The sequence below is a fragment of the Cygnus olor genome, chromosome 2, assembly GCF_009769625.2.
Source record: "Cygnus olor isolate bCygOlo1 chromosome 2, bCygOlo1.pri.v2, whole genome shotgun sequence".
Taxonomy (NCBI): domain Eukaryota; kingdom Metazoa; phylum Chordata; class Aves; order Anseriformes; family Anatidae; genus Cygnus; species Cygnus olor.
In genome coordinates, this window is record NC_049170.1 from 116,506,762 (window position 1) to 116,534,220 (window position 27,459).

The 27,459-nt window shown below is 40.1% G+C and overlaps 1 protein-coding gene across 2 annotated transcripts in view; it reads left to right on the plus strand.

Annotated features, from left to right (window-relative positions):
- Positions 1-27,459, plus strand: part of SPIDR (scaffold protein involved in DNA repair) — a 202,801-nt gene that overhangs the window by 25,180 nt on the left and 150,162 nt on the right. Inside the window, exon 1 of one of the 2 annotated variants that reach the window (XM_040550345.1) lies at positions 4,585-5,014. The exons of the other annotated variant lie outside the window; for it this stretch is intronic. Within the exon in view, the coding sequence (XP_040406279.1) occupies positions 4,934-5,014 (81 nt within the window). The 5' untranslated portion in view covers positions 4,585-4,933. Of the gene's footprint in view, positions 1-4,584; positions 5,015-27,459 lie in introns of those variants that run through there. 2 annotated transcript variants of the gene reach the window in all.

The following is a 27,459-nucleotide window of genomic DNA, read 5'->3' on the forward strand; positions in this document are numbered from 1 at the left end:
GTCATACTGTATTATTTTAAAGCACTCCGCATCACTTTTTGATATACTTACAACGCAGCAACTGCCTTGAACGATCTCAGGTTGGCATTTTTGTGTGTTTAAGTTGTGGTTTAATGCAGGAGTTGCTTATGGATCATGGCTTCCAAAATTTGCTTGTGAAGAGGCAAAAAAAAAAAAAATAAATTCTCTGCCTATGAATTGCTTGGATGTTTTTTAATGCTACTCAGCTGTTACTTAATTGCCATCAATTAATCTGTAAGCATTTTGGAAAGTGGTGGTGGAAGTTTTCTATCTGTCTTGCATGCTCCAGATGCTCTGAACAGTCAGAAGTAATAATGTAGACAATCAGTCAGCCCTGACACAGTCATAATCCATGTCGTCATGGCAAAACAGAAAAAGTTAGACTACTGGTGATATGTGTGGTGGTTTATTTTCACATTTTGAGCAGGGAGGGATGATTTAAGAGGCCGCTGAATGCTAATTTTTGTTGCTTTCTTGCCATGTGTATTTCAAATGGAAGAACAGCAAATGGATTTAATTTTTATGAGCTTTGCAGCCAGCTGATCATAAAAATTCATCTGCTTCTTAGCAGAACTGTGCTCCAGTTTTAAAGAGAAGAAATAAGATAATGCAGCTCGTGTGTTTTCCTAAACTGGGATGGATGAAATAAATGTCCTTCTAAAGGAGATACCCAAGTGTTAATAGTGTTGTAGAGTTCAGCTGGAAGAAAAGCACCTTGCAGTGTTTTTTGTTTGTTTGTTTTTTTCCCTGTCACTATAACTTTTTCTTAAGCACTTTGTTGCTCGGGCTTTTTAGGAGGCACAAAGTCCTTGCACAGTGGTTGCAACTTATTTGTCTTTTTTTAGCATAATACTCTGTAACTTTCCTGAGGCTTTTTTAGGTGTTGCAGCAGTAATACACGAGAATGAAACTGAAACGATCTGAAAGGTATGGCTGGTGACCTACCTGTGGGCCCTTCTGATTTTTCTTTACTGACATAAAGTATTAAGATGTACAATGTTACCAGTCATCTGCAGACTTTGGTTTAAAAAGTGATTAGACAGTTTTCTGGTTTAAATAAAATAAAAATTAAAAAAAAAACCAACACTGAGCTAAGTGAAATGAGGCTACCTTAGGAAGCTCTGGAGTTGCAAGTCATTTCACTCTGGAAGAGCGTATCAGGGAAGAAATGTTCGCTTGCTTTGTACTTATTCTTCTCTGTATGCATCTCGTATAGCTACTGTCCCAGGTAGGATGCTGATTTCAGCAAGGCTATGGCCTGATTCGTTCTTGCTGTTCTTTTTTTTCCTTTTCCTTGAGCTCCCCAATTTTTTAATTGCAGCTTTATTGTGCATTTAAGTCTTCAGCTTCCAGAGTCTGGTTAGCATATTATCTTATGTGGCGTTATGCCAGTGTTTATGGGATTAAAGCAAAAGGAAGTTCTGGTTTGCTGTTTATATCTAAAATGCAGAGTGGATCTGATAGGTTACTTATGAAGTTTCAGTTTCACTCATATACCTGATGCCTCAGTCTCTCTGGCACGCTTTAATCTCAATGTATTCAGTTTTTTAAAAAGAATAAGGCTTTAATTTTTGCTAGATAGAATTAGGCTAATTGCATGTGAAGAAATATAAACACACAATGCTGGAAAAAGTTAGGAAGGAATTTCTTTGTTCTGGTTTTATGTGCCTAACTATGTAGTGCTGCAGTAAGGAGAAAAAATGATACTGTGGAAAATCAGAACTTGGTAAAACCCTTAAAGAACAAACGAAAGCATGCTAATGAAATAAAAGCATAAGGCAAAAGTGAAGGTGATAGGTTCAGACATAAAGGAATTAACAAAAATGGGAATGAAATTGAGTGAAGAAACGGAGCTGAAATTTTATTTAAAGGTGTGATAACAGATTTGTTACCACTCTGAAACTCCGTACAGAATCCAGAGGCCTGATCATTTCTTTTACACTGTTGCTGTGATTGAAATGTTGTCAGGATGAGAAGTGTCTGTTTGCTTGTTTGCTTAGAAAAATAAGCCAACCTGCACTAGCTTCTGAAAAACAAAACAACCCTCCCAGCCCGAAGCTGCGTTTAGGAAAAATAAAAGCAAGTATCTAGAAATGTGTCCCTATGTTTAGCTGGCAATGGACACCATCTCCTTCATGGGAAATGCTAGCAACTTAGATTTAATAAATTGAAAGTTCCCGAGTTCAATATGTGCAGTCAGATCAGTGTAATTTGTCTGCCTCTGTCTGCGTTTGTCGTAACCACAGGTCACGTAAATTCTGCCGTTCCCTCAGAGATGGCTAGATGCCTTTTCCTTTTACCTATTTGCTGTGCTTTTCATCTTGTAAGAAGGCATTTCCAGCCCAAAGTGTTATGAGGACTGACATATCAAGTGTCATAGAAGAATAATAGAATTAAAATGTTTTGCCTTTTGATATTCCAGAAGCCCCAAAGCAGTGCTAGCCTCGTTCAGATCTGACGTTACCCTGTTTTCACTTGCCCATGGACGTGACTGTATCTCAGGTGATGCTGCGCTTCCTGTTCCTCTGAAGTCGTGTCTCTGTGCTGCTTCTGCACTTACGTCTCCCTGCTGTTACCGATCTGTCCTAGATTCTTTTCGCTGACCCCATAAACGAGTATCTGAACTATGCTGAAAAATGGGGGGAGGAGAAATAGGCAAATGTGTTAGGTTGTCAGGTTGTGCAGCGTTACTGACGTGTCCAGTAAGTACGCTTGGCTGTATTATCAAATGGCCCAGCTCTCAAATGAACAAACTGACATGCTAACGGAGCTAAAAAGGAATTGCTGGTCTTGAGTATCTGAGCCCTGTTTACACTTGTTTTTAAGGAGTGACCCATTAGTCTAATCTCCTTTCTTTCAAGTTGATAAATGGCGTTATTTAAGAAAATATTCTTCTTGCCTAGTTTTTTCTTACCTGACAGGTAAGCAGCTGGCTGCTGTGGTTACTTTTGTACATATATAGTTAAAGATGGTTTGAGAAGCATTCGTGGCTCGGGACTCAACTGTACTTTGAAAATGGGGCCATGCCATTAAAGTTACTGGTGGCTAGGCAGGATTTTCTCTTGTGCACTAAATAAAAACATAAATAGCATGGTGCAATTGAAAGTTTTAATTCAAATGGTATGGGCTGAAATCAAGGAATGTGTTACCCTGCCTTTGGTCCTGGCGCAGCAAACTGCATCCAGTCACTTGAGTTTCTCTGAACCACAAACGAAAATATTCCAGGACTTAAACTGAAGTGCTTCATGTTCCAGGTGAGGTGGTTTAGAAGGGCAATGGGGCGCAGGCCTTGCTGGCTTCCCTGTCCAGCTACAAAATAAGAGGGCTTTTTCTTTACCTTTAAAATGTAGGAGATCCCAACTCTTTTTGTTGTTGTTTAAATCCCGTTCATAGTCTTGAAGAGTATTAGAAGAAACGATCTTACTGAATATTTGCCTTAAGAATACAATAAAAAAAATGAATCTCGTCCCCTCTGAGCTAATGATCTGGTGCATTTGCTTAGAGGTTATAAGCCACGCTGCATGTTGTTAAGACCAGGAGCCTGCGTGATTGCGGTGAGTGTGTCACATCCTCCCTTCAACTTTGCCCTCCTTGGAGACGCTGGCAGTCTCCCTGCGGTTTGCCCACTGGCCAGCTGGGAGTGGCTCGAGAAAACTTCTCCAACCTGTGGATCTGGTTCTCGAGCAAACTTTCAGACTTAACAGTATCTCGGGACTCCTTGCCAAGCCCCATTTGGAGAGAGGGAAGGGTATTGGGGCAGGCTTTCAGCGTTCGGCGGAGAACTAATCTGTAATTTTGTGACAAATTTAATTGTGTGTGTTCAAATGATGGCGTGTGGGGATTGCTGTTTTTTTCTCTCCCTGACAACCCAGTAAACTCCTCTGTAAACACAAGTCTGCTGAGGAGCTCCCCTCTCTGAAAACCTTCCCCCATCTCCAGCACGAGGTAGTGGTTCTGGCTGTGCTGGGAGGGGAGCGGGCAGGGAGCTGCTCGGACGTTGTACACGTACAGTGTGAATGCCAATACGTCTTTGTTAAATACATCTTAAAGTCTTTCTGTGCCTTCCCAAGGGATCTTTAAAGATAGCCCATCAAGTCAAGGCATGTCGTTGGAAACTTACCTGTCTTGATATGGATTCCCTGTCACTTGTCATCACCCACCTGCATATTTCTTATTTGAATGCCTTCCCTTCCTATACTTCATCTAACTCAGAATTCACTTTATCCGATACTTCTTCAGTTGCCCTCTTCATTCCGCAGTATGACCATCATAAAAACAGCAGATTAGGAATAGTTATATCCACTGTGGCTTCTCTTGTTCTGTGAAGATTTTCATTTGTTTGGTCCTGTCAAATGATTGTTACGTGTTTGCAGGGAGCTTTTAAATCATTGATTCTTTAAGTCGTCCCATCCCCTACTTTGTCCTCGTCAACTTTTTTTTTGTGTACATGAATTTGTCCTCAGTATACGTATTACACAGAGGTAAATGAAAATAGTATAAGAATTGTATTTTTCATGCCTTTCTAGATTTTTGTGTACTTTAAGATACAGTTACTTGGAGAATGGCATTTTGAGAATCAAAAAATATAACCACAGAACATCAAGGACATAGTTTCTCTCCCATTATTTATTTTTTTTATCCTTAGGGCATTAAGGGTAAACCACTATAGTACTGGAGCTAATACTATTTTAAGTCACAAGCAGGACTCTGTGAAAGACATTTTCAAAGATGACTTCTGAAAGGATTTTCTGTGATACTAAGCAGGGACCTAATAAAACTTGCGTAGGAAGCTATTGTCTCATTGGCTAGCAGATTTATTTGGTTAGCAGTTTATTTTTGTAGTTGTAATAGTAGCTTGCAGTATGTAGTAGTTCAGGCAAAAAATCCTCAGTGCAACTTTCCCATATAAGATATGTTCCTGATGTTGGAAGGCCTGGCCAGTGACATGGATCCTCTCCTTGATGCGTGCCTTGAGTGTGTTACCAGAGAATCTGTAAGTAGGCAAAAATGTTGTCTTTTTCAGCAGGTGGGTGAAGGATGCTGGGTCAGCTACTAACTGATGTAGCTTTCCAGGTTTGCAGTGAAATGGTGAAAGCAGCTTCAGTGGGCCGTGCAGGCTGGCAGCCCGTTAGCCTTACCATCTCCTGTGGGACTAACCGCGTGGGCTGCGTGCTGGGCTGAGACGTGTGTGCAGAAGGGCCTGAGGGTGAAACTGGGTCCGTCGTCCTGCTTGTGTTACTTACAGCTTGGCTGCAAGGTGCTGTCAGGACATGGATGGGGTCACAGGTGGTGGAACAGGCCCTAGATGGGTGACTGGGGAAAGTCCTCTGTGTCTGTGAGCTGGCTGCGATTGTGCACCTACAGGTGTCAGATAGCTCGATCATTCCTGGAAGAGGAGGGTGGGATTCAAGAGGCAGAAGGGGTAACAGGGAAAGAGGAAACAGGACTTGAGACTAGGCTTTGGAGAGAGAGCGGGGGTGTCCCAGGGTGAGGAAACGAGGAAAAGCGAGCTCAGATCCATATGTTATACAGAGAAAGTACATCAGGTTCATGGTTCATTGAGTTTATATTGCCTTCTACTTGTTTGCTTTTCATCTCGTGGCAGAACCTCAGAATAATCCGTTTGTGAATGACATAACTTTATAACAGATGATCCCATATAGAAGCATGGTATGAGATACCTACAGTGTCGCCTTTACTTGAAGGTTTGGAGAGGAAGTGAGTCATGAGCAGCTCTGGCTTTACAGCTTGTCACTCCCTCCCTTCTCTAGCTGAAAGGTGTGCTGGAATTTTCCAGGTATAGCACCAGGAGAGGTGAGAGGGAGAGCGCGTAGGCTGGGATTTAGGCAGGGAAGGGCTTGTTGTAGGGAGAACTGTTCGTTCACTTCTGGTAAAGGAAGGAATGCCAAAAGATAAAATTTAAATCAGAGATGGAAAGGGAAAAAAAAAGCAGCAGATGTGTTTTAAAACACATCTAATGTCATCTTTGTGTTTATTACCTTTTTATTACCGTTTTCCTTTATTAATTTGAAACATACACTGACTTTTTTTCTCTCTCCGGCATGGATTTCAACACATTTTTGTGCCCGTGCCAGGAACACTGTGTTCTGTTAAGTCATTTAGTGACGTTGAGCACTGGCCTGAAGCCAAGCTGGGTCAAGTTCATTCAAATAAGTTTCAGCGTAGGCTCTCGCTCCGAGAGCGGTGTCAGTCCTGTCTTCACATGATAGGTGGCTCTGTTGTGTTAGTTTTCCGAAGAGCTTGGGATTTTGGGGTTTTCAGTCGTTCAGGTTTTTGAATTTTCTGTCAGGTTTGGGTAAGGATTTGAAAAAAAAAAAAAAAAAAGCTCCACCTTTCATGAATCCATGAGGAGAGAGAAATGAGAGGGTCATGGGTTTGTAGAGCAGAACAAGGTCTGCAAGCTGTAGCGTGTGTTTAGTGCTTCCCCTTCTCTGACCACTTTTTGACTCCTGTCCTTGCGATGATTTTTAATCAGTGTATATTTTGTCCTTAAAGCAGGAGCAACTCCTGAGATTCCAGGGACAAAATCCTGCTCGTGACAAAAATGAAATGCATGAAACGGCATGGAGTGCACAAAAACTTCATGGCTGTGCTAGGTTAATTGCTTCCCTTTCCTACAGGACTCTGTGTCTTGTTCTTTTAGCCCTGAGTTTCGAGCTACCCTTAAAAATACGCTCCTTAAAGGAATCCCTTCTTCAGGGTGAGCTTCCCATATGCAGGATTGTCTTGTGTTAGCATGTTGAAAAGTCAGATCGGTTTTGTCTGTCTCTTTATTCCAGCTTCCCTTTCAGGGGACTGTGTTGTTGCTACTTTGCATAGTAGCATACTTTTCCTTCCTGTAACCCTACCACAAATCACACTAGATCCCCTCCCCTCCCCTTCACTTCCAGTAACTGCTCTGTGAGCAATAATTTTGGAACTACTGGCAAAATAAAAGTCTTTGATGAACTCATAAAATCCTTACAACGGGACAGTAGTTGTAATGCCAGAGACATCAGTAAGTGGTCTCTAAGACAACTGTTGACACTTAAGTATTTGATGAAAAACCCATTCTTCCATTTGCTTTGGGGATTTTTTTTTTAATTTTAATAAAGAATGAGAACTCAGGGAAGATTTCATGTCCCTAGAGAGAGGGGACTAATTTTAAAGAGAATGGAGAAGCAAATTTACACGTCATAATTTGGGTATGTTTTGACCATCTCTCACTTGCACAGATTAGCCATTTTATTTTATTTTATTCTTTAGCCGTGCATCAAGTTTCTATGTCTTGGCTCAATTGATATTTGGCTTTTAAGGGAGAGAAACATAGTAGTGTCAGGTTCCCATGATTCAACACCCACTCTTAAGTTACCTGTTGGTGCTTGCTGGCTTATCTTTTCTGTGTGGGAGAGTGGAGGATGATCAGATTGGTGTTCATCACTAGGTGTCACTCACTTGCAATTACTTAAAGTATGTTTCAGGGCAAAAATTAAAAGAAAAAAGTTCTTGCTTCCTACCTCACCCAAATTGGGTGTGTGTGGGGGAAGGAAATGGTGTGAAATGTGAGGAAAAAAAATTCCCATCCTTCTTTCCCATAAAGCTATTTTACGTTTTGTAATTTTATTGCTTTATAGTATATTTTGATCTACATTTTTGTTACTCGTATATAGTTCTACTGATGCAAGAAAAATATACAAGAAAATTTTATCATTGATATATTCATCCCCAATATTATCAACTGTGGAAGATCTTAAAGAATAGTAGGTAGCACTGTAAAAGATTTGGAAATCTGGATCAGGGAGGTGCGGTGATGGCACTGCTGGATCACTCGAAAGAATGTTTAGGAAAAAAAAAATGTGGATGACAGAACTCCATAAAATTGTTCTTGGGACCTGACCACTGAGCTATGTTGGGCAAAAGATGGTGATTAAAAATCTGTGCAAGTATAAAGATGACTTATGCTTCTGTTATCTCGCAAATTATGTGGAATGTGGTGCATCTGTTGGGTCTTGGTCAGCAGCCTCCCTTGTCGGGCGGTAAGTATGGGGAGTGTGTGTTCAGTTGCTGAACTAAAAATATTTCAAAATTCTAACATCAATGCTTACCAAAAAAAGAGGAGGTGGAAGTGGGAAGGTTAAGCAGTAAAAAAAAATCAGTAGATTTGTTCAGTTGTCAAATGCACACCAAATGCTCCAAATATTTTATTTCAGAAGGAGAGTTTCCAGAGAGTAAAAGTATCAGTGTGGATAACTGGAAACTTCATTGGCAAGGATGGTGATTTTTCTTCTCTTGTGCTTCCCACCCTTTCCCTTGCTTGTTCCTCTGAAACATGACGTCTTTTGTCCAACCCAATTCTCTCGTTCAGTTTGGGGGTTGGGACTGCTGTGGATCAGGATGTTGTGTGGACCCTGCCTCACCTTTCAGGTTTGAGCGAGCTGGGTCTGTGCCATGTCTGCATTTGTCTTGTCAGGAAACTGAATCTCCTGGAGGGTCTCCAGACAGCGCTCACTGCGGAAAGTCTCTGAATTACTTGGGTGATGTTAAAATTAGACTTTAAGTGTCAATAAAAAAAAAAGGCAAAAGATTGAAGTTTCAATTGTTTTCTCCCACTCTCCTGTGTAGCCAGAAGTGTTAGTTCAAAAGCTATAGTTACACACACAAATCATCTTCCCTCATCTTCTCTTATGTGTCAATAGTAGTCGCTATTTGAAGTCAACTACATTTCTATGAAAGGTGACCTAAGCCAAGGAAATTCTTCCTGGATGAAAATAATTATTCTTGTGGACCTGGAGTGATGATTTGGTAAAGGTAACAGTAATGGAGCAAGTCTATGGCAGAGCTGAGAATATGGCGAGAAGTAGAAGATTTCCAGATCTTTGTCCAGAATAAGATTCTCAGAGCCAGCCTACTCTTCTATGCAAAATATTTGTGGGCATCCATAGAACAAAGTTACGTGCTAGCAATACGAACAAGTAAACCCCTTAAGACCTGTGTCAAACCCCATGTTTGCGGTGTCTTAGCTCATATTTAGGCCTTAAAAACAGCATGAATTTCTTGTGACAGCTGAGAAGAAAACACAGCCTCCACTGATACCTGTACAGATATGACAGAACTCTTAATCATAAGATTTAGTTTCCCTTTGCGAAGATTATAGGTTAAAAGATTCATCTCCTTGTTCTATCTTGGATTACTAAGTGTTTGTGGCTGTGTGTCACTGTATTTATCTAGTCCGCATGTTGTATTTGAATTTAACTGAGAGTGTGTTTGGATGAATAAAGTAGCATAATTCCCTTCCCTTCCCCTGAAGGAGAGGTGGGTTTCTTTAAAGTATGGAGGCTATTATGACTAACTATATAATTACACCTTTAATCAGAGTAAAGTATTTTAGATACACGGTAGCCCCATTTGGCCCCTCAGTGTTGAACTGGAGAACATCTGAAGATGCATAGTATGGCCTGTAGTCATCGTCGTCGCTTTTAGTCACTCAGCATATTAAAGCCACCGTGCAGGAGTATGCATGGCTGTGTGTTTTACTTTTGGGGTGGTGGGGAGGGGAGGAAGATGCTACTGTAAATACCTTTTTCTGCCTCTAAATCTGTAAGGACGCTATCGTTCTCTTTTTACTGTGTTTGAACATCGTTTTGCTCACGTTCAATGGATTTCCTCTGCTATTATCTTGTGTTTGGAGGTAGATGTGATTCTGAATATGTGGGGTGAAACTTTTTGAACATGTGGGCTGCTCAAGCTTTTGAGAGGTTGATGGGTGTGGAAAGCAAATAGCTCAATACAGAGTTCAGAGGCATGGCCTCTAGAAATCCTCGCTTCCTTTAAACAGTGCACTTGGCTGGTTTTGCCCTCACAGCCCCTCAAAAACACAGCTCAGCTACGATCTGTCCCATTTTAAGCAAGCTAATTGCAGTTCTCTAATTTCTGATATATTGGGATTCATCCTCGGAAGAAAAAATGTGCCACAACTAACATTGCTTTTGTAACTTACAACTTTCCCCCAGCCTGCCCCATGTTATTACTGACACTTTTAAAAAGCCTAGCAAGTGCTGTTTCTTGCAGACTTTAGTTATGCTAGCAGCTATCGTAAAAGTATATCTTTTTGCTCTAGCCTGAAATACGGTAACTTCCAACATTTGCTTCTGTTCTGTTTTGGTTTTGCCTGATATGTTTTTTTCTTTTTTTTCTTGTGCAAAGAAGATGAAAAGAGGAGGAAAGGAAGAGACAGATACCAGATAGTGAAGATGAAGGGACAACATCAGAATGGCAGTTCTGTCAAATAGAGGTAGATGTATGGATTTCACAAGGTAGCACACTTAAAGATGACAACTAAAAAGAACTAATCTACAGTAGTTTTAGACTAAAAGGTGAAGTGCAGTTGGGAGAATTGAAAACAGCTGAGAATGTTAGTCTAGGTGGTTAGAAAGACCTTAAGGTTGTGTCATGGCAGTTGATCTCGTGCTGAAAATCCCAGAATTCAGAAGTCTGCAAATCTGTGGGTCCAAGACATGCACATGACAGAGTTTTCAGGCTTAATTATGCATTGTCTATTTTACTCTATCAGGAGCAAAAAAATTTGAGGATCATTTTTGTGAAGCAATCATGACAAGGCTAAAGTTTGTTGCCTGTCACTGCATGTTTTCTCACAATTTACCAGGTACACAAACATTGCATGGGGATGTTGGTACAGCATTAAGATAAGGGCAGTAAATTAAAACAAACATAATAAATGGGAAAGCCTTTGTAAAAATGTGCAGACAACTGCATTCAGCACAACTGTTGATGGCTTGGCCTTGAGTTCAATTGGTGGAGCTGCTGCTGCCTGACTGCCAAGATAATCCACGTGATGTAATCGCGCCAAGCCTGCACTATCACGGTATCACAGCAAAAGCTGTCTCTCTGAACTGTGTGCATTTGTACACGCGTTTAGGTACAGTAGTAACAAGGTAGTTGGAGAGGATTTTCCTTTTGGCATCCCTGTCCATGGCAGGGGGGTTGGAACTAGGTGATCTTTAGGGTCCTTTCCAACCCGAGCCTATCTATAATTTACAGTATGTTCGTAGTTACAGCTGAACACAGCTTGTGGAACTGCTTGGAGTGGGTGTTTTGGGGCATTAAAGGCAAAGTAAGTCTCTGTTGCTGGCCAGGTACTAGTCAAGATTGTCTTTAGTTGGTAGCTTTTCTACCTAACTTGTATTAAGCGACCCTACATGCACATGCCTCTTCCCCAGTTGCAAAAGAACATTTTCTGTTAAGATACGAGAACGGCTGTATAGGATAGGCTGAATCTTTGTCTAGTCCACTGCCCTTCCAGTGCCGGCCACTCACAATTTGGACGTCGAGCTACATGGATTGATTGGCCAAATCATATTACAGTTGCTTTGCTGCTGGTTGAACGTGGATTAAGATAATTCCTGATCTTCAGACAAGACTAGATACTTCAGTGCTAGTAAGTTGTGGCTGATAGGGAAAACTTCAACAAAATATAGCAAGTGTTCTGATTTTAAACACACCCGTTATATATTCCGTGATAACTGAGTAGATGCATAATGTAAATCTTTTGCACTGGACGTGTTTTAAGTTGTCCGCATCTAGCCTATCCCATTGGTAAATAGGTCTGAATGCAACAATTTATAGGATACCTGTTATGTCCTTTCAGAAACATGGAACTTGATGAGAGATCTTTTTTTGGTTGATTTTTTTTTGCTTAGTTGGAGACATATTCTTAACGTATTTACATCACCCTAAATTCAGCTTGTTTATGTGGTCACATGCAGTTTCTTCACGTAGCCTTCACAAATGCTTCCTGTTTCCTGAAGCTTTTGGAGCAGTTAGTTAATTCTAGCTCTCCATCTTCCTCTTTGACTGAAATTTGCAATTTCCTTTAGAGAAACAACTTCCTATTGAGTACTAACTTATCTGACCACTTTGATGTATTTGAAACTTTCTGAAGTCCTGAATGCATTGCAAAATCCAGTGTTGCCTTCACAGCTTGCATTTCTGCACCGCCTGAGCTAAGGAAGTATAGAAGCAGATAGGGACTTGTCTAACGAACAAATGAAAATGCAGTTACATTGTACTTGGTCATGCTGTGTCATTGTAAAACTCCAAGCTGTAGCAATATAAGTCTGGTTAGGCAGCTAGAGGGGACTGAATTATAGCATATTTGCTATGATCAGCATTGACTTTGGGAGATCTGCCTTTTGGGAGCTGTGTGGATTTCCAAAAAATGCTGCAGCATATTTGGAGCCAGACACACAAATGGACTGATTTCTCTGGTGTGGCTGATCGTCATGCCAGGATTACAGGAATCCAAGTCCTGGCCTGCAGAATAGCCATTAAACTTAGATTTAGACTCCTACGTCCTGTATACAATGAACAGGAGAGCTTAAGTGCTAAATACCAGGATTCACAGCTACTGTCTCCTGACCAAGGAACACTTAAGCTCCCTGGTGTTCCTGCATTTTATCTAATGCTTGGCTGATGAGGAGCAGGGACTGTAATACAGGCTTGGCAGTTCTCTCCTACCTTCCCAAGTGAATGCAGTTTTGTAATAGCGCACGTCTATGCTCTTTAGGACCCTGTGAATCTTGCCATCCCCGCAGTGGTCCAGCTTTCAAGGGAGAACTAGAAATGAGGTCCTAATTGCTTTGTTTGACAGGTTTGGTGCTTTTCTGAGAAGGGGGGATTTAAACTCTTAAGCTGAAGATCGCCTTGCTCTAATTTGGGTTCCTTGCTGCTTAGGCTGAAACATCTGCGTTGTTGCAGAAGAGAGGTGTGCTTACTGTTAAGGATAGGCTTTTCAGCTCAAGCAATGCATAGCGTGCTGGCAGCTGAGATCTCTGCAGAGCATAAGCACACACCTACTGAATCAAGCCCCTTAGCAGACATACAGAAGTACCAATTCTGTACTCACAGGCTCACATGTGGCATAAACGGAGAAGCTGGCAGAGTTGTGTTGCAGCTGGGTATGGGCAGAAGCAGTGCTTGAAGGAACTCCTGAAATAGCTGACACTGAAAATGCTGGGTTCATCAGGAGGCTTTGTGGACAGGAGTGGATGATGTTGTGATTGAACTCTTGGACTTTGTTTAAATGCTATCGAAGTGCCTTTTGGAGTCTGAGTCTTCAGCTTTTATAGCCGAAGATAAGCTTACGTATTCGTGTGCATAGAGCACTTTGGATAATTTTCTTCTGTGGTCTCCCTGAAGTTATCAAAATGATCCGTAGTCTCCTATTTTGAAGATTCAAACTATTAAATGAGAACTTTTGGAAGTCTTTTGAATGTCTGCAAATTCAAATCTAAATACTTTGCAGTTTTGCTTTCCTTGCCTCTGGACACCAAGCATGAGCGGTACTCAGCACTTCCAAATGGGACTTGGCGTCTAGCACTGGTGAAAAATAAGCCTGAGAACTAAGTTTGCCAGATGCAGTTGAGAGTCACATGTGAAAATTTTGTCCTAAACGCTGTACCCCAAAACCACAGGAGCTGATGTTAGATCCAGTTTTAAATATCAGGCTTTCTGACTCAATCCTCTGCTAACGCTACTAGGCAGCATTTTATTGTGAAGGCTTCCATGTTCAGGCAGTAGTACGGAAACCTCATGTGCATTTTAAAGTATATCCTTGGGTTCTTATTACAGCTATGGTTTCCTCTTCTATATCTGAATCAGGGAATTCCCCAATTTTTCTCTTAAGAGTACTTTTTCTAAGTATGCTCAAAAGTCTCCTTCCCTTGAAATCAGTTGGGTAGATTTTACTTTATTAGTCACAAGCAAACTCTTCTGGCGGTGGTCACCATCTACAGCAAATAGTTGTCTTCTGCTTGTACTGAAGTGGTCTTATATATTGACATACTGCCTTGGATATCTTCTGTGCTTCTTTCTGCCGGGGTTGGAGGTTATTTTCTTTCAGTATTCTGATAATAAATCGAGGTCTTCTAGACATCTCTAAAATGATGTGCCAAATCACAAGAAAATTTAAAACAAGCAGTAGTTTAAATGAAAAAATTAGTAGCCAGAATAAAGGCCTTGCAACCCTGCGAAATAAAAGTATTAAATCCACCTATGAATATGTGCTGCCAATATCTTAAATGTCTGAGGGCAAGTACAACATGAGGTGGTGATTGACAAAACCATCTTCAGAATTGTGTTTATAACTGGAAATGTTGATAGGAAACAGGTTTAGGGAGCGGGAGTGTGTGAAGGAGGAATGGTAAAGGGGGGAAAGAACCGATGAATCCAATATGTCTACTTGGAAAGCTCACGAGCTCTCCGAGGACATCAGGTCCTCTGTGCCACCACTACAGAAGCGTGTGTTCCCAGCTGGCACTAGCACAGGCCAGGTTGGCACGTAGAGGAAAGGCTCCAGTTTGTGTTCTGTCCATAGAGAGTCTGCGTTCATGCACCCAGTCTTCACAGTCCTGGCCGTGATCAGTGGTAACGTTAGAGTATCCATCAACCCATGCGCTTAAATCCAGCAGCGTTGCTTTCATAGAAGACTTGGTTTATAATGCACCTTCTGAATCCTCACCCTGCATTGTGCTATATATGTGGCTGTCAAATGAAATAGAGGGACTTCGATGGTCTGCTTTTGTTTTTTTTTATGTTGCCGTGTTTTTTTTCTTTTTCCTGGACTTCTATACTTGCTCTTCAGGACTAAGGCATTGTTTCAGTGTCCTCAAAGCCCTAGTTTATCCCTTTTAATTACAGGAGCTCTTGGGATACTGTCCTAAAGTTTTGAGGGTTTGAGTATAGGAAAGCATTACTGCTTTTGCTCCTTATTCTTGTGTGGTATGTTTCTGTAATTCTTTAAATGTAAAGTTAGCCATCCTGCAAGTGCGTGATGCAGTGTGTGTGTAGAACAGTGTGCGAGGAGGGGTGTGGAAGCCTGTTTTGCAGCAAGGAGGAACAGTAGGTGCATGCATCTGCTTTGTGTGCTGTTCTTCTTTCTCTGTTCAGTAAGATTTATGTTGAAATATTACAGTCTCATATAGAAGTTAGCACAAATAACTGCAGCTTCTGTTCTGCAAAGAGCAGAGCAAGTTCCACAAACCCTTTACAGGCAGAGTTCTTATAGGTTACCCAGAACAAGGTTGACATTAGGTATATATTAGACAGACACACCTGAAACTGGGGAGAAAAGTGTGCAATGTTCCTTAAATGGAAATGACAGGTCTTTTTATATTTAATCAAATAACTTTAAAATGCTTATCCTTGGGATGTAGTGGGGTGTGTGTATGTACACGTGCCTTTTTTCATTGTGGCATTTGAGAGTGTAAGTGACTTCTCAAGTTGAATTTTCAATTTCTTGAGCACTTCTTCCTTAAGAGCTGGTTGTCTCATCAGGTAGTCTAAACATAGTTGTAAATTTTTGCTATTTTGCAAAAGGGTAGGCTTTGCATTCCAGGAATAATGATACTTATATCTGGCTGTAGTGATGTGAATTTTCAGGACTCTTGTTAGCAGTAAAGTGAAAGAAGAAGAGGGAAAAAAAATCACTTGTTTGATGGTACTCTTGCAAATGGGCACAGTCAAATTTTGATCTAGAAGCTCAGCTCCCCTTCACTCCTAAGTGATTAGTGCATAGCAGAATGTTTGCTTTTGGCAGTTTGGGGGGAAAATGCATTTAAAGTGTCTAAGATTTCCAAGTTTAAATTTGGCTGTAGTGGATGTCAATAAACATGTCAGAAGGATTTTTATCCTGAAGTCTTGGTATGTGTTGTAGTTACGTTAATGCTCTGAATTGCAGTAGCTACAATGGAAATCTTAACTCAGCGTTTTGGAAACCAGGGGCTTAAATGATGCACTTGTGGGTGTATTTTAACATTATTTTGACAGAGAAGTTTAAAACTAAGAAATAATCTTTTCTACAAAGAAATTCAAATTCTTGTCTGAATCTTGAAGTTACGTTCTTTGTCTGGACAAAATCATTGTGCACCATTACATGACAGCTATGGTGGCTTGAATTCTGCATTTTCTGAGCAGACACATTTTTTGCTTTAATAACATTTATAATTAACGTTTAATTTTAATGAACTAATAACTCTAGAGAAAACACTATCTGATACCTACTTCTCTGCTAGTGTCTAAAAACTTGCTTTAGCTTTGAGAAGCAAAAAAGCTTTTCCTTATTTAAGAGTGATAGTATATCGTCAGATCTGTGTTCTGAACAGAAAATACTGCGTGAGTTGCTGTTTAAATTGTTAAACTAGCAATACAGATAAACAAGTTTGGTTTTTAAGAAGCAGAAAGCACAATCCTGCTCCACCACAGTTGTACCCTGAAAAGTGACCCTTGAAGTGTTTGAAAGTCTTTGGATTTCGATTTTAAAGGACTAGTTTTGTTATTTATTTTTAAAATATAACAACCCTGCACTGTCTTACCCACTTGCCTGACCAAAATGAAGTTACTGTAGTTGTGAACTGGGGAAGGGAGATCATCCAGACTGCAGTTTAGGACAGTACATGCACAAAAATATGTTCAGTGATTTGGAGTGAGGAATAGAAAATATTGCGGTGGTTTTGGGTAGTTATGATAGACTTTGGGGACCATTTGTTGCTACTGAAGTAATAGGGGTGCACGATACGTTGCTGTCTAGCTGCTAAGTGATGGCATTTCCAATGAATATATTTGCCAAGAAGACAAGCACTAAATTGATACAGTGGATGCCAACACTTGCACTCCTTCATTTAGGAAGTAAAGCCGTGCTCCCTAAACTTGTGCAGCCAGACACGCAGAGCTGCTCTGTGCACTTTCTTCAGAGCTGTGGCTGATGCTTTCTCAGCTCGTTTTTTCCTCATCCCTCTCCCCAGCCACCAACTTCTTGCTGGTGAGCACAGCTCTGGGAGCAAACCGACTGCTGTTGGTGTTTTAGAGTTAACTACTGTTCATTGACATATTTTTCTTCAATTTACTTGTAGAACCACCTTTGGGTGGGGGTTGGTGGCCACAAACAGAACATTTCAGAAAATTGCAACTTGCACGGTATTTTTAGTTGCTTCGTACAGAGCATGTAAGTTTTTGATTGGGATTTTAATAGTTCACTCAAAAGTTCAAGAGAAAAATGGTTTATGACACTTAAAAGTCCTGGTAGCTGCAGAATTCAGCATGAAGGACAAATATCGCATGAGTGATTTCCTCTTTGGGAAGAGGAAAACAAGCAGCGAATAATGTCTTGAAGGACACAGAGTTTATTCTTGAATGCTCTGCCTAGAAGCTGAAGTGACGTGTATTTTAGCGTTATCTTGTCAGCTTTAAGCTTCTCTTACATTTAAAAACAAAACCAGACAAACCTCTGAGTCTTGCAGAGGTTGCATTTTCCACATGTAAATACACATTGATATGTGCTAGCCTAATAGAAAAGAAAATGATAGTTCTACGTGATTTTTTTCCCCCTTCCTGAAGTAAACAAAGCAGTGCTTTAAGAATGGCAGTGAGGCTGAGCCATCGCAATCTCTTGATCTGGTTTGAGATAGTAGAATCATCAAGCCAAAAGATATTGGTGACTGGTATGGAAACCAACCAGTCAACTAACTATTACTCTTTGGAGTGTGCTAAAGTGTGCAGACATGCACTGAGGCTCTCTTTTTCTCCTTTCCTTTAATTGAGAAGCATTATCATAATTCCTCGTAGTCTTTCCACTTGATGCAAGCTTTAGAATCCTTATAAGGAATTATGTGGTACAAATTGCTGGGGTTTGTATTTCAAGGCTCTTTTCTTTGCAATTTGTGCGTGCCAGTTGCTAGCCAGTTCTTAGAGACTTGCAGGCAACTCGGGTTTTAATTGTTTAAGGACGAAGTTTAGATTACTGCTTTGTTATGATATTTCACGTGTTTTACTAGGTGCTTTTATCTGATGTGCTTGCTTACAAATAAAAGTTTTAAGTATCTGTGATTGTCTCCATGTGTCTTGTAATGTGTTATACACATACTACGGCAATCATGTCACTAATACATATGCAATGTAACATTACAACACACAGTTGTGCTATTCTAATTTAGATCTCAGTTGTTTTAACTGGTCTTTAGTTTGAAATCTTTGTAAGTACTGTGTTCGTATTTGTGCAATTGGTGCAACTAAATGTTAAACTTAAGACAGTATTGCAGCAGTTAGTGCCTCTGACTCTTTTGATACCATCTATATTTACAACCACACTGTTACAGTTTTTAGTTATGGTGCTTGACCCAACTGATGGTTAACTTCTTTTCTTGTTGCTCCTCCAAAGATTAAGCATATGATCTAAAAGACTATCTGTAAGCTTAGTGTTGGATTCCTTTTTCTTTGTTTTTCCTCCAGACAATCAGTTTCAACAGAGAACATGTAATGTATTCTTTTAGCTAGTTTTTTTTGTTTGGGGGTTCTTTGCTTTCCTTGGAAAAAAAATTAAGCAGGTCTTTTTTTTTCGGTCTGTATGCATATATACATTGTCATCATTACAAACCAGGTTAGATGAAGGTGGTGCTTTTGTATGCGTGCAGGTAATGTCATTGCTAACACAGCCTTTCACACGTGGTAAGACACTTCTTGCCCTGAAACGTTGGCTGTTTAAAACAGTTTTGACAGGGAAAAAATGTGGAACAAGGTTCCAGAAAAGGTAGGCTGTGGAAGAACTTCCGGAGAGGAAAAGGAAGGGCTGGAAGAAGTTAGAAATAAAGGAGGAAGAAACTATTTTAGGCTTTGGGGGTAGTACCACAGGCCCTGTGAAGCAGTAAATGGTGCAAAGGGGAGCACAGTCAAGTGAGAAGAATGTGGAGTGGGTGGGAGTAGAAGAAAATGAGCGTAACGTGCTGCCCTGCAGCCCGGTGTCTCTTGAGCTGTCAGTGCTGCAGCTGTGAGTACCGGCACTGCTGCAGCTGAATTTCAGGACATGTGTAACTGTGGAAACTCAAGTGCTGAGCAGTATTGCAGAAATGATGCTTGTATTGCAATTGTATGTTATACAACACCGTATCAGTTGTGCTTCCTCTTTCTCTCATTTTCTTCTTTTCTACTTTTTTGATGAGCACTTTCCTAAGGGGTTTCACAGGAAACTGGAGGCAGATGAAGCAAAGATGAGAGGTCTGTGTGCATACTTTGTACTTCATTAAATAACTATGTGCAATCTCTTACACTTAGTTCTCATGGAATTGCTTCCTTTCATCTCACAAGTAAGGTATTTGAATGCATCACCTACTTTTTGAATAAGAATACTTAATATGAAAGACGGGTTTAAAGTCATTGCCCGTTCCCTTTTAGGTCTAAGCAGTCACATTGTTGTGAGGGGTGTTTTCTCACAATAATGAGGAAAAGATGCATCTCGTTTTATGAGAGTGGAAAAAAAAAAAAGCTTGAAGGGTTATTATTCATAACTGTGTAAGCTAAGGATATAAGAGAGAAATAACATTGTAAGGAAAGGTTTAATTTATTTAGATTATTTGGTCTATTTGGGGGAAAAACCTGACAAATGTTTAGGACTGGGACCTACAGAAGGGTTTACAGCTGAAAGCTTGTTTCCCCACAATTATCTGTTTGTCGAGCAGAAGGCATTAACTCTCATTGTAAGTATTTGTTCTCTCTTTAGACTGGGAGCAAAATAAAAAAGCTTCTTGAAGATGGAGCTGCAATTCCTCCCTTAACAGTTTGCACTGAATCCTGCAGGTGCTTAGTCTAGTTGTTTTAGGATTTAGCTCATAAATAATAATTTGGCTTTTAATCATACCTTTTAGTTGAGTCCTCTTGTTACATCCAAGCTTTAACCTAGATGATTACCATAGCATCACCTTAAATAGAGACAATGTAGCTGAGGTTTCAGGGCCTGAATCCACCAACTTTAATAAATGAAACTCAGTGAATAACTATAAACAAGAATGTGAAAGTAGGTTATCACACCATGCGATAACATCTGTTCCTTGGAAACATGAAAGTACCTATTTCTGTGTCAAGAACTAAACCCTGTTTAAGTGGTATTATAATTGACTAAAATTTTCTTTTGTGTCCAAACTTCAGCGCATGAAGTTATGCTGAGGCTTCTGTGTGAAATGATGTAATTATCTGCATGTCCTATCAGTCAGGTATTTATATTTGAAAACTTGGGTCTCTATCATCTGGAGGATCCTTATCAAGATGAGAGCTCAACTGCGTGGGATAATACACAGTTGCGTATGAAGAGACCTGGTTCTGTCCCTGAGTAGTTTGCAAGAAGCAACACGTGAAGTCGCATCCCCCCTACCACCGCCACCTTTTTTTTTAAAGGAAGGAATGAGAGCAAGGGTTACAGCAATTCAGTTGCATTTAATGTTGGCTGACAATATGTGTAAAGTGGTCCAAATTGGCTTTAACAGCCAGTCATTTTCACTGGGAGAAACTGAATATCATCTTGTATGATGGGAAAATGATTAGACAAAGCAGAAAAAGCACTTGAAGGCTGTTTATATGGAGATTTTTCAGCATTATTGGCCCGATTAGAAGTTGACTGTTACTCAAATCACAGGCTGATGGTGAGATCAGTGGTAATGTAGAAAATTAGGAAGTGATAGATGGATTTTTTCAGTGCTAAAGCCTAATTAAATTACTAAAATGATGCTTTTAAGAGGTGCAGTTGCAGCACAAACTGCATGGATGCCAAGATTGCAGCAGGGTTTTCCTTACACTCAGTAAAGTACAAATCTCTATCCCTTAACTGTGGTTGTGTAAGGTGCTGCTTCCTGGCCATTTTATACCTTAATAGCTCACTATGCCCTGCTATTCTTCCCTGCTCCTGTGCCCAGCAGACAGGAGTTTTGTTCCGTCTTATATTCGGAATCACCATTTAATTCTACATCTAAAGATTACACGTGGAAATAAATGCAGTGCTTCTTGCTTTACTTACTTGCTTTGTATAAAAATGTATTTGGGTTGAGAAGGCAGCCTCACCTGTTTCGGTTGGATGATCCATGCCTCAGAACAACCTGTTCTGGGAGAGGCAGGCTGGAACAGCTTGTGGATGCATCTCCAGAGGCACAGCCTGCTAAACCTGTTTGCCTTGTAAAAGCTGAGGTTTCTGCTCAGGATTAAAAGTTATGGCTTCACTTTTTTCTTCCTTGCTATTTTGTGTTTTTTTTTTACCTGCCTAAAAAAAAAAGTTGTTAAAATGCCATCTTTTCATTAGGGCTATAAAAATCCTGCTTGGCTTTTTTTTTTTTGCTATGATTTAAATAATGTCCCTCCTGAGGCTATTCATTCAAAGATCAGGTATTCATGTTGATATTTTATTTTTTGTGTGTAAAATCATATTCTATTTTTTGTCATTATTATCAGTTTCTGAAACTATTAGTGCTGCAGGTAGGGTACTGCCTGCTAATCTTACAGGCTTGTGTGAGAGAGCTCAAATCAAACAAGAACATGCATCTCCCTTAAAAAAAAAAAAAAACTAACATACTGTGTGTAATCCAAATTATCACCTTATTTTCCAATTCAAGGCAGTATGATCCACCCAAGATATCAGAGCTGTTGAATGATGATACAGGTTATTTATTTTTTCAGTGTTACTTCATTTGAGATAGAAGACATTTGAGATAGAAGACACCAGTTTGTTGGTTTAGGTACTGTGCTTCAGCTTCTTAGTGTTTTGAAGAGTGTCAGGCTGAGTTACTCTGTCAGCATTGCCCTCCATGCTTTTTTGTGGTTTCAGAAATCCTGCAGGAAGCTCATTAGGCACTGATGGTGCCTGATGGATAACAACTGATGGACTCAGCAGCAGGCATTTCATTCCATTAATTTCTGTATCAAAGACCTCTCGACTCTTTCAGTTCATGAAAGTGTCTCGGAAACTGTCCTATTTGCTCTTCGCTTGATAACAGATATCAGTGTTTCTGCTTTGGATTGAATCACGTGTGTACTTGGGGTAACCTTTTGAGACAGTAGCTCATGCAGCTGTAATTTTGGACCGAGCCTGCAGAATAAATGGGGTCAGACATGGGTGATACTTCCCCATGAGCCCTCCAAAGGGAAGCCCAGCAGTGTTAGCACTGGTGCTCAAGATTTAGTAGCTGGCCTCCTTCCTCTAGAGATAATCATGAATCAATTTCCTTTGTGATAAGAAGCACTGGGCTGCTGGCTGTAATGAATCCTTTTTAATTAGTCATAGAGGAGAAGTCCTAAGTGCTTGTTTAAAGGCCTCAAAACACCATTAAGGCGAGATGAGGGTGCAGTCCGTGACCAAATTCTGCTTTGAATAATTACAGCGTTGCTGCCTACACTTCTCCTCCATATTCCAGTAGATACAGCATTCTTCTGTGCTGCTTGGCAGAAATGATCTTCTGTGTGCTCATACCGACGGCATTCCAGCCTAGGGGTGGTGGCATGTGGGAGATAGCAGAAACTCATTCCCATGTCCGTGTGAAGGGAAATACCGCTGGAGCTGAGCAGCGGTGGCTGCGGAGGGCGGCACCCGAGGCTTCTCTCGCGGGGACGCCCCCGAATGGAGCGGTGTGCTCAGGGTGCTTGGTGTGGGCCCTACTGGTGCTCCTCCTGTCATGGCGGCCACGAAATGCCAGCACGCGGGGAGCAGGCCAAGCCATCTAAGCCATCTCTTAGGGTGCTGGACCAACGCTGCTCCGAAATATTTAGGACAGATCAGATGGTGCGAGCGTGTGTGCTGCGGAGGAATGCTGTGCGCAGCTGAACAACTAGGCATTATCTGAGATCCACTTTAAATACGTGCTGCCTCTGTAATAACACCGTGTGGTTGTTCCAGATACTAAACTTCAGTTAATCTGCTGCGTCGGTTTGGGCTTGTAGGTCCAAAAATATCTTATTAGTGATTTATGTCTCTCATTGTTGTTCTTTTTTGTAATACAGCTATCTCTGCCCACGCACTGCTACCTAATCTGGTGTGTTTTTTGTACTGTTCCTGTGGTTCTTCTGTGAGAAGAAAGCTTGGGGTCACCCACCCACAGAGTGGCACACACCTAGCTTTACTCGTGAAAATTCAGCTGCTTGTACGAAGGTACATCTGAATTTTCTCTCTGTAGAATAAGTCACTAGCTTACCAAAACCCAAATTGTTCCTCAAGATAGGAAAATATTTGGCTTAGACTTCAATGCTTCAGTTAAAGCTTCAGAAAACATAAAGCTGTAGGGAGGATGGTAGGCTTTAAATCCTATATATCTTTATTTATCTTTATAGAGGTGAATAATATCCTCTACTATCTGTGTGCACAATGCTTGAATTAATTTTGTGTTGATTAATTAAAAGAAGGGGAAACTTCATTTCTTTTACCTTTATCCTACTCCCTCTAAACCTGCAAGGCAGCTTCTGGTGGAGTTGGCTTCAAGCATTCGTTAGCATAGCCTGGGCCTTTGACACACTGCACTGGTGATTTATGCTTGTGAATATTCATTGTAGCAAATTCAGTGGCTTTTCTGCTCTCTTTGTTTCTTGGGGAGTACTGTGCAAGATAGAAAATCTCCTTGCAGCCCCTAACTATTATCTCCCTTCAGCTGAAGTTCTCTGCATTTGAATCCCTTTGTATGCCTGTGAGCAAAAAAAAAACCATTTAGTTCAAATGTAGCATTGCTTATCAAAAAGGAAAATGACAGAGACATGAGAGGTGGTAGGATAGTCACACAATGTCACCGTGCGTGTTTGTTAATATCAGCCAGCTTCCACCCATCTTGTAAACTGTTGTGAGAAGGCAGTTAAGAGAAATGCAGATTAATCTTGCAAAGAATAAGGGAATCAGGGAGGAGAAAAAGTCCATGAGAGAGCAAACAGGAGATGATAGAAAATGCTTCTGAAGTTAGAAGTAAAGATACGTGAAAGGACAAATAGGAAAAGGAATGCAACAAGACTAATTTTCCTCTTTAAGTACAATGATCAATGTTGGAAACTCTCAAATACTGAAACTCTCAAATACTATTTCCATTTTTGACAAAGCTTTGCTTCGTGACTCTGAGAAAACCTGGCTCCTGAAGTGTGCCATCTGAGAAACCATATTCTTCTGTTTGAGCTAAGGTGCAGTAAGATAATAGGAGGGAAGAAATTTATTATTTTTAGGGAGGGAAGTGACAGACTGAGTGAGTTCCATTTTGCAAAAGTTACTTAAGTGTCCATACAATTTGACAGCCATTCTTTGACAATAAGAGATTCAGAGAAAAAAAAAAAAAGAAAAACTTCAACATGCTACAGCATGCTGAAGCATCTTAGTTTCAGCTGATGGGCTCATTCAGAATATCAGTGTGTGTTTACTGAGTGTTTTATCTGCAGTGTCTTCATACTAATTGAAAAAGATTTATGACACTTCATGACTGTGAGATGACTGAACAAGTGAAAGTGTTTAACCAATACAAAAGCATTGTGTACGTGCTGAAATTTTTCTGCAGAAAATTCTCACTGAATGGTATATCTTGAAAGGAGAACAAAAGTGGGTGAGAAACTCTCTCAACTACTCATCCTTGCTTCTAATTAAACTAGAAAACTCAGATGGAGATGTAACAATTCTCATTAATTTATTGCTATTTTAATAATAAGATGTATCAACTGTTTTTAAGGTGATCAAATAGTTATTTCTTGCTTCTGTCATTATTAAAGTCAACAGGTAATTTTTTTCAGATCATCTTGGGGCTAGTGCTGCAAAGTGCAGATTGTAAAAGCATTCCCAAAGAATTTACAAGGTTTTCAAGGTGAAGTAACAGCTGAAGCAAATCTCCTGAAGGTGAGGGAGGGGGTAGTTGGTTGCAGAAGTAACAGTGTGTTAGCTACTCAGTTGCCTGGGTGCAAAATGTACCCAGGCAACTCGTGGGAGGTTATCTTCATTTCGCTGAAATCAGTTTTGTCATTGAATGCTTTGGGATGGGATTTTACCATTTCTTTGAGGGGTGTGTGGGTGTGCTTTTGTTTATTTGATTTCTATTTAAATTGATCATAAGTGTGTGTGTGTATATATGTGTGTGTGTGTGTGTATATATATATATATACACACACACATACATATGTGTGTATATATATGTATACATATATATACACACACACATTTAGCACTCTTAACTGGTTAGTAGTAGGGGCAAATTTGCCGTTTCTCATTCTGGTATCTATTTCTACGTTTGTACATCCCCATATGTACTGGTGAGTATTGTCAAAAACACATCATAAATGAATTCACCTTGAGAGCTATCTGTTAATGCATTTTGATTTAAACATGCTTACCTTTAATATATTAAGGTTCTGGATGCTCAGCTGCAGTAGTCACTGACTTTTTTGTTCTTATAGACAAATCTTAGTGGAAGTAATGGCAATATTCTGTGCATTTATGCTAAAGTCATTTTTTCCATTTAAAATAAAGTGCCATGGAAGAGGAGCATTTAAACCCTTTCAAAGGAAACCATGCACAGAGCAAATCCATTTATTCTAAAAGTGAACAAAATGAGCCATGTTGTCATCTTAGTGAGAAAGAGTATGAAGTCAGCTCCTGCATTTTTTTCTACACAGACTTTGGAAATGGAAAAGCGGTTAGCGTAAGATAAACGAGGGTGTTGTGGTGAGGTTATAATTGGAAATGAAAAGTAAATATTGATGAACAATCTACTGCCGAGTATCTGGAGTGATGAGGTTATATGGGAGACAGCCGTGGAAAATGCCAGGATGAAGATGGTTAGATTGGGCTCAGGGGTTGGAGGAAGGGAGTGAGGTGGAGAAATTGGGTTGGGGAGCTGGGGGGAGGGTAGCAGTGTGCCTTCTACCACCGTAACAAAAACCACTACATTTGAAAGTAATAAGCAGTATGGAAATGTCAACTACTTTTAATTTGACGCTTATCAGTGCTTAGCAAATGATGCTCTTCAGAAACTCGTAGTGATACTACTGGGGATGACGTTATTTTGAAACAAACAAACAAAAACCTCTTGAAAATTCAGCTTCGTGATATTTAGGATACTTGTAAATGATAAACAGTTTGTTCACTAGTTATCAATGGTTGTTTTAAAGTGAACCTAAGGAATTAATTTACTATTTTTTTGGCCATCTGTCTACCACCATAAATGTTGGTAGACATGCCATCTTGTGTACTGCATACTTGAAAAATCATGTTTGTAAGTTTTGAAATCATTTTCCTCTTCAGGATGTGTTTCTCATGATGGCTGAAGTTAAATAATGTACGGAATTGGAAAGTTTAGTTTTTTTGTTCTTTGTTTTTCTTCTCTTTTTTATAGCTTCCTCTTTAAAAAAAAAAAATCCAATGGTCCAATTAAAAAAAAAACACACACACACACAAAACAGCACTAACAAGCAAACAATCCAAAAGCAAAAACCTCAAAGTATGGTTTCCTTGGGGAAGTTAAGTCTAAACAAGCATACAGTAATAAATATTAGCAGAAGTATTAAATGATTTATTAGACAATCCTTACTTAAGAAAGCCGCTTAACTCTAACAACAGTCAGTGGGATTATAATGTGCTTGACTTTAATTACATCCCAAGGGCTTTCCTCATTTGCGTTTTGCATGCATGGAGAACTTCAGGTTTGCATCCTTTTTTGGACAAACTAGATATCATAGCAATCTGAGTAAAATTAAAGCACTCCTGTAGCAAAAGAGAGCATTGAAGTGGTGTTTTAAGAATGAAACATTTGGTTACTGCTTTTGTACTATTTGAAATCTTTTATTTCTGGCTCTTTTCCAATGTGGAAGGAGTTTGTTTTCAGAGAAATGTTGTTGCCAAGGGACGAATGTTGACTGTGTTGTGTTTAAAACAAGAATCACAGGCTGATATGAATTACATTCTTTTAGCAATTCTTCTCTGGATAACTTTAAAAGGTCCTTCCAATTTCCAGAATACTTAGGTCAGCTCTTAGGACATGAACACAGTGTCTCATCATTTACGTGAAGAATGTTTTAAAGAACTGGCAATATCTTTATTCATTTTTTTTTTGTGTGTGCACAGTTGGGAAATGTTGGTTTCAGATGATTACGCTAATTAATAACATACACCATTAGCGAATGCAGTGATTTCCCTCCCTTTCGCCTTTTATCTTTTAAAGTCTTTATCTGAGCCATTCGTCAGACAACCTGTGTGGAGAGCTGTTAAACAAGTTCGTTTATTCTGTGATCAGAGCAGCATTATCTGGAGCAAAGTTAACTTTTTTTCCAGTTTCCCCATTGATAATGTGAAGCGAATGCTTTACAGTTATCCGTTGGGTTTTGGTTCTTCCAAGGATCAGGGATGTTATGGAGCTCACCTGCCCCAAAGAAGGGTTTTGTGGGAGTCCATCCCCATGGTAGGACTGCTCCTGTGCTCGCTCCACCAGCACTTGAGTTGCTAACCACCTTACAACAATGGGAGAATGGGACAAGAATAGTAACTACAAACATGGTTTGTAGTTCGGCTTTTCTGGATTGTTGTAGGCCATGTTATGCCATTTAAATCTCTTCCAGTAAGCGGCTTGGTTCATTAAAATATGACTTGAATGAGTTGTGTCTGTTCTC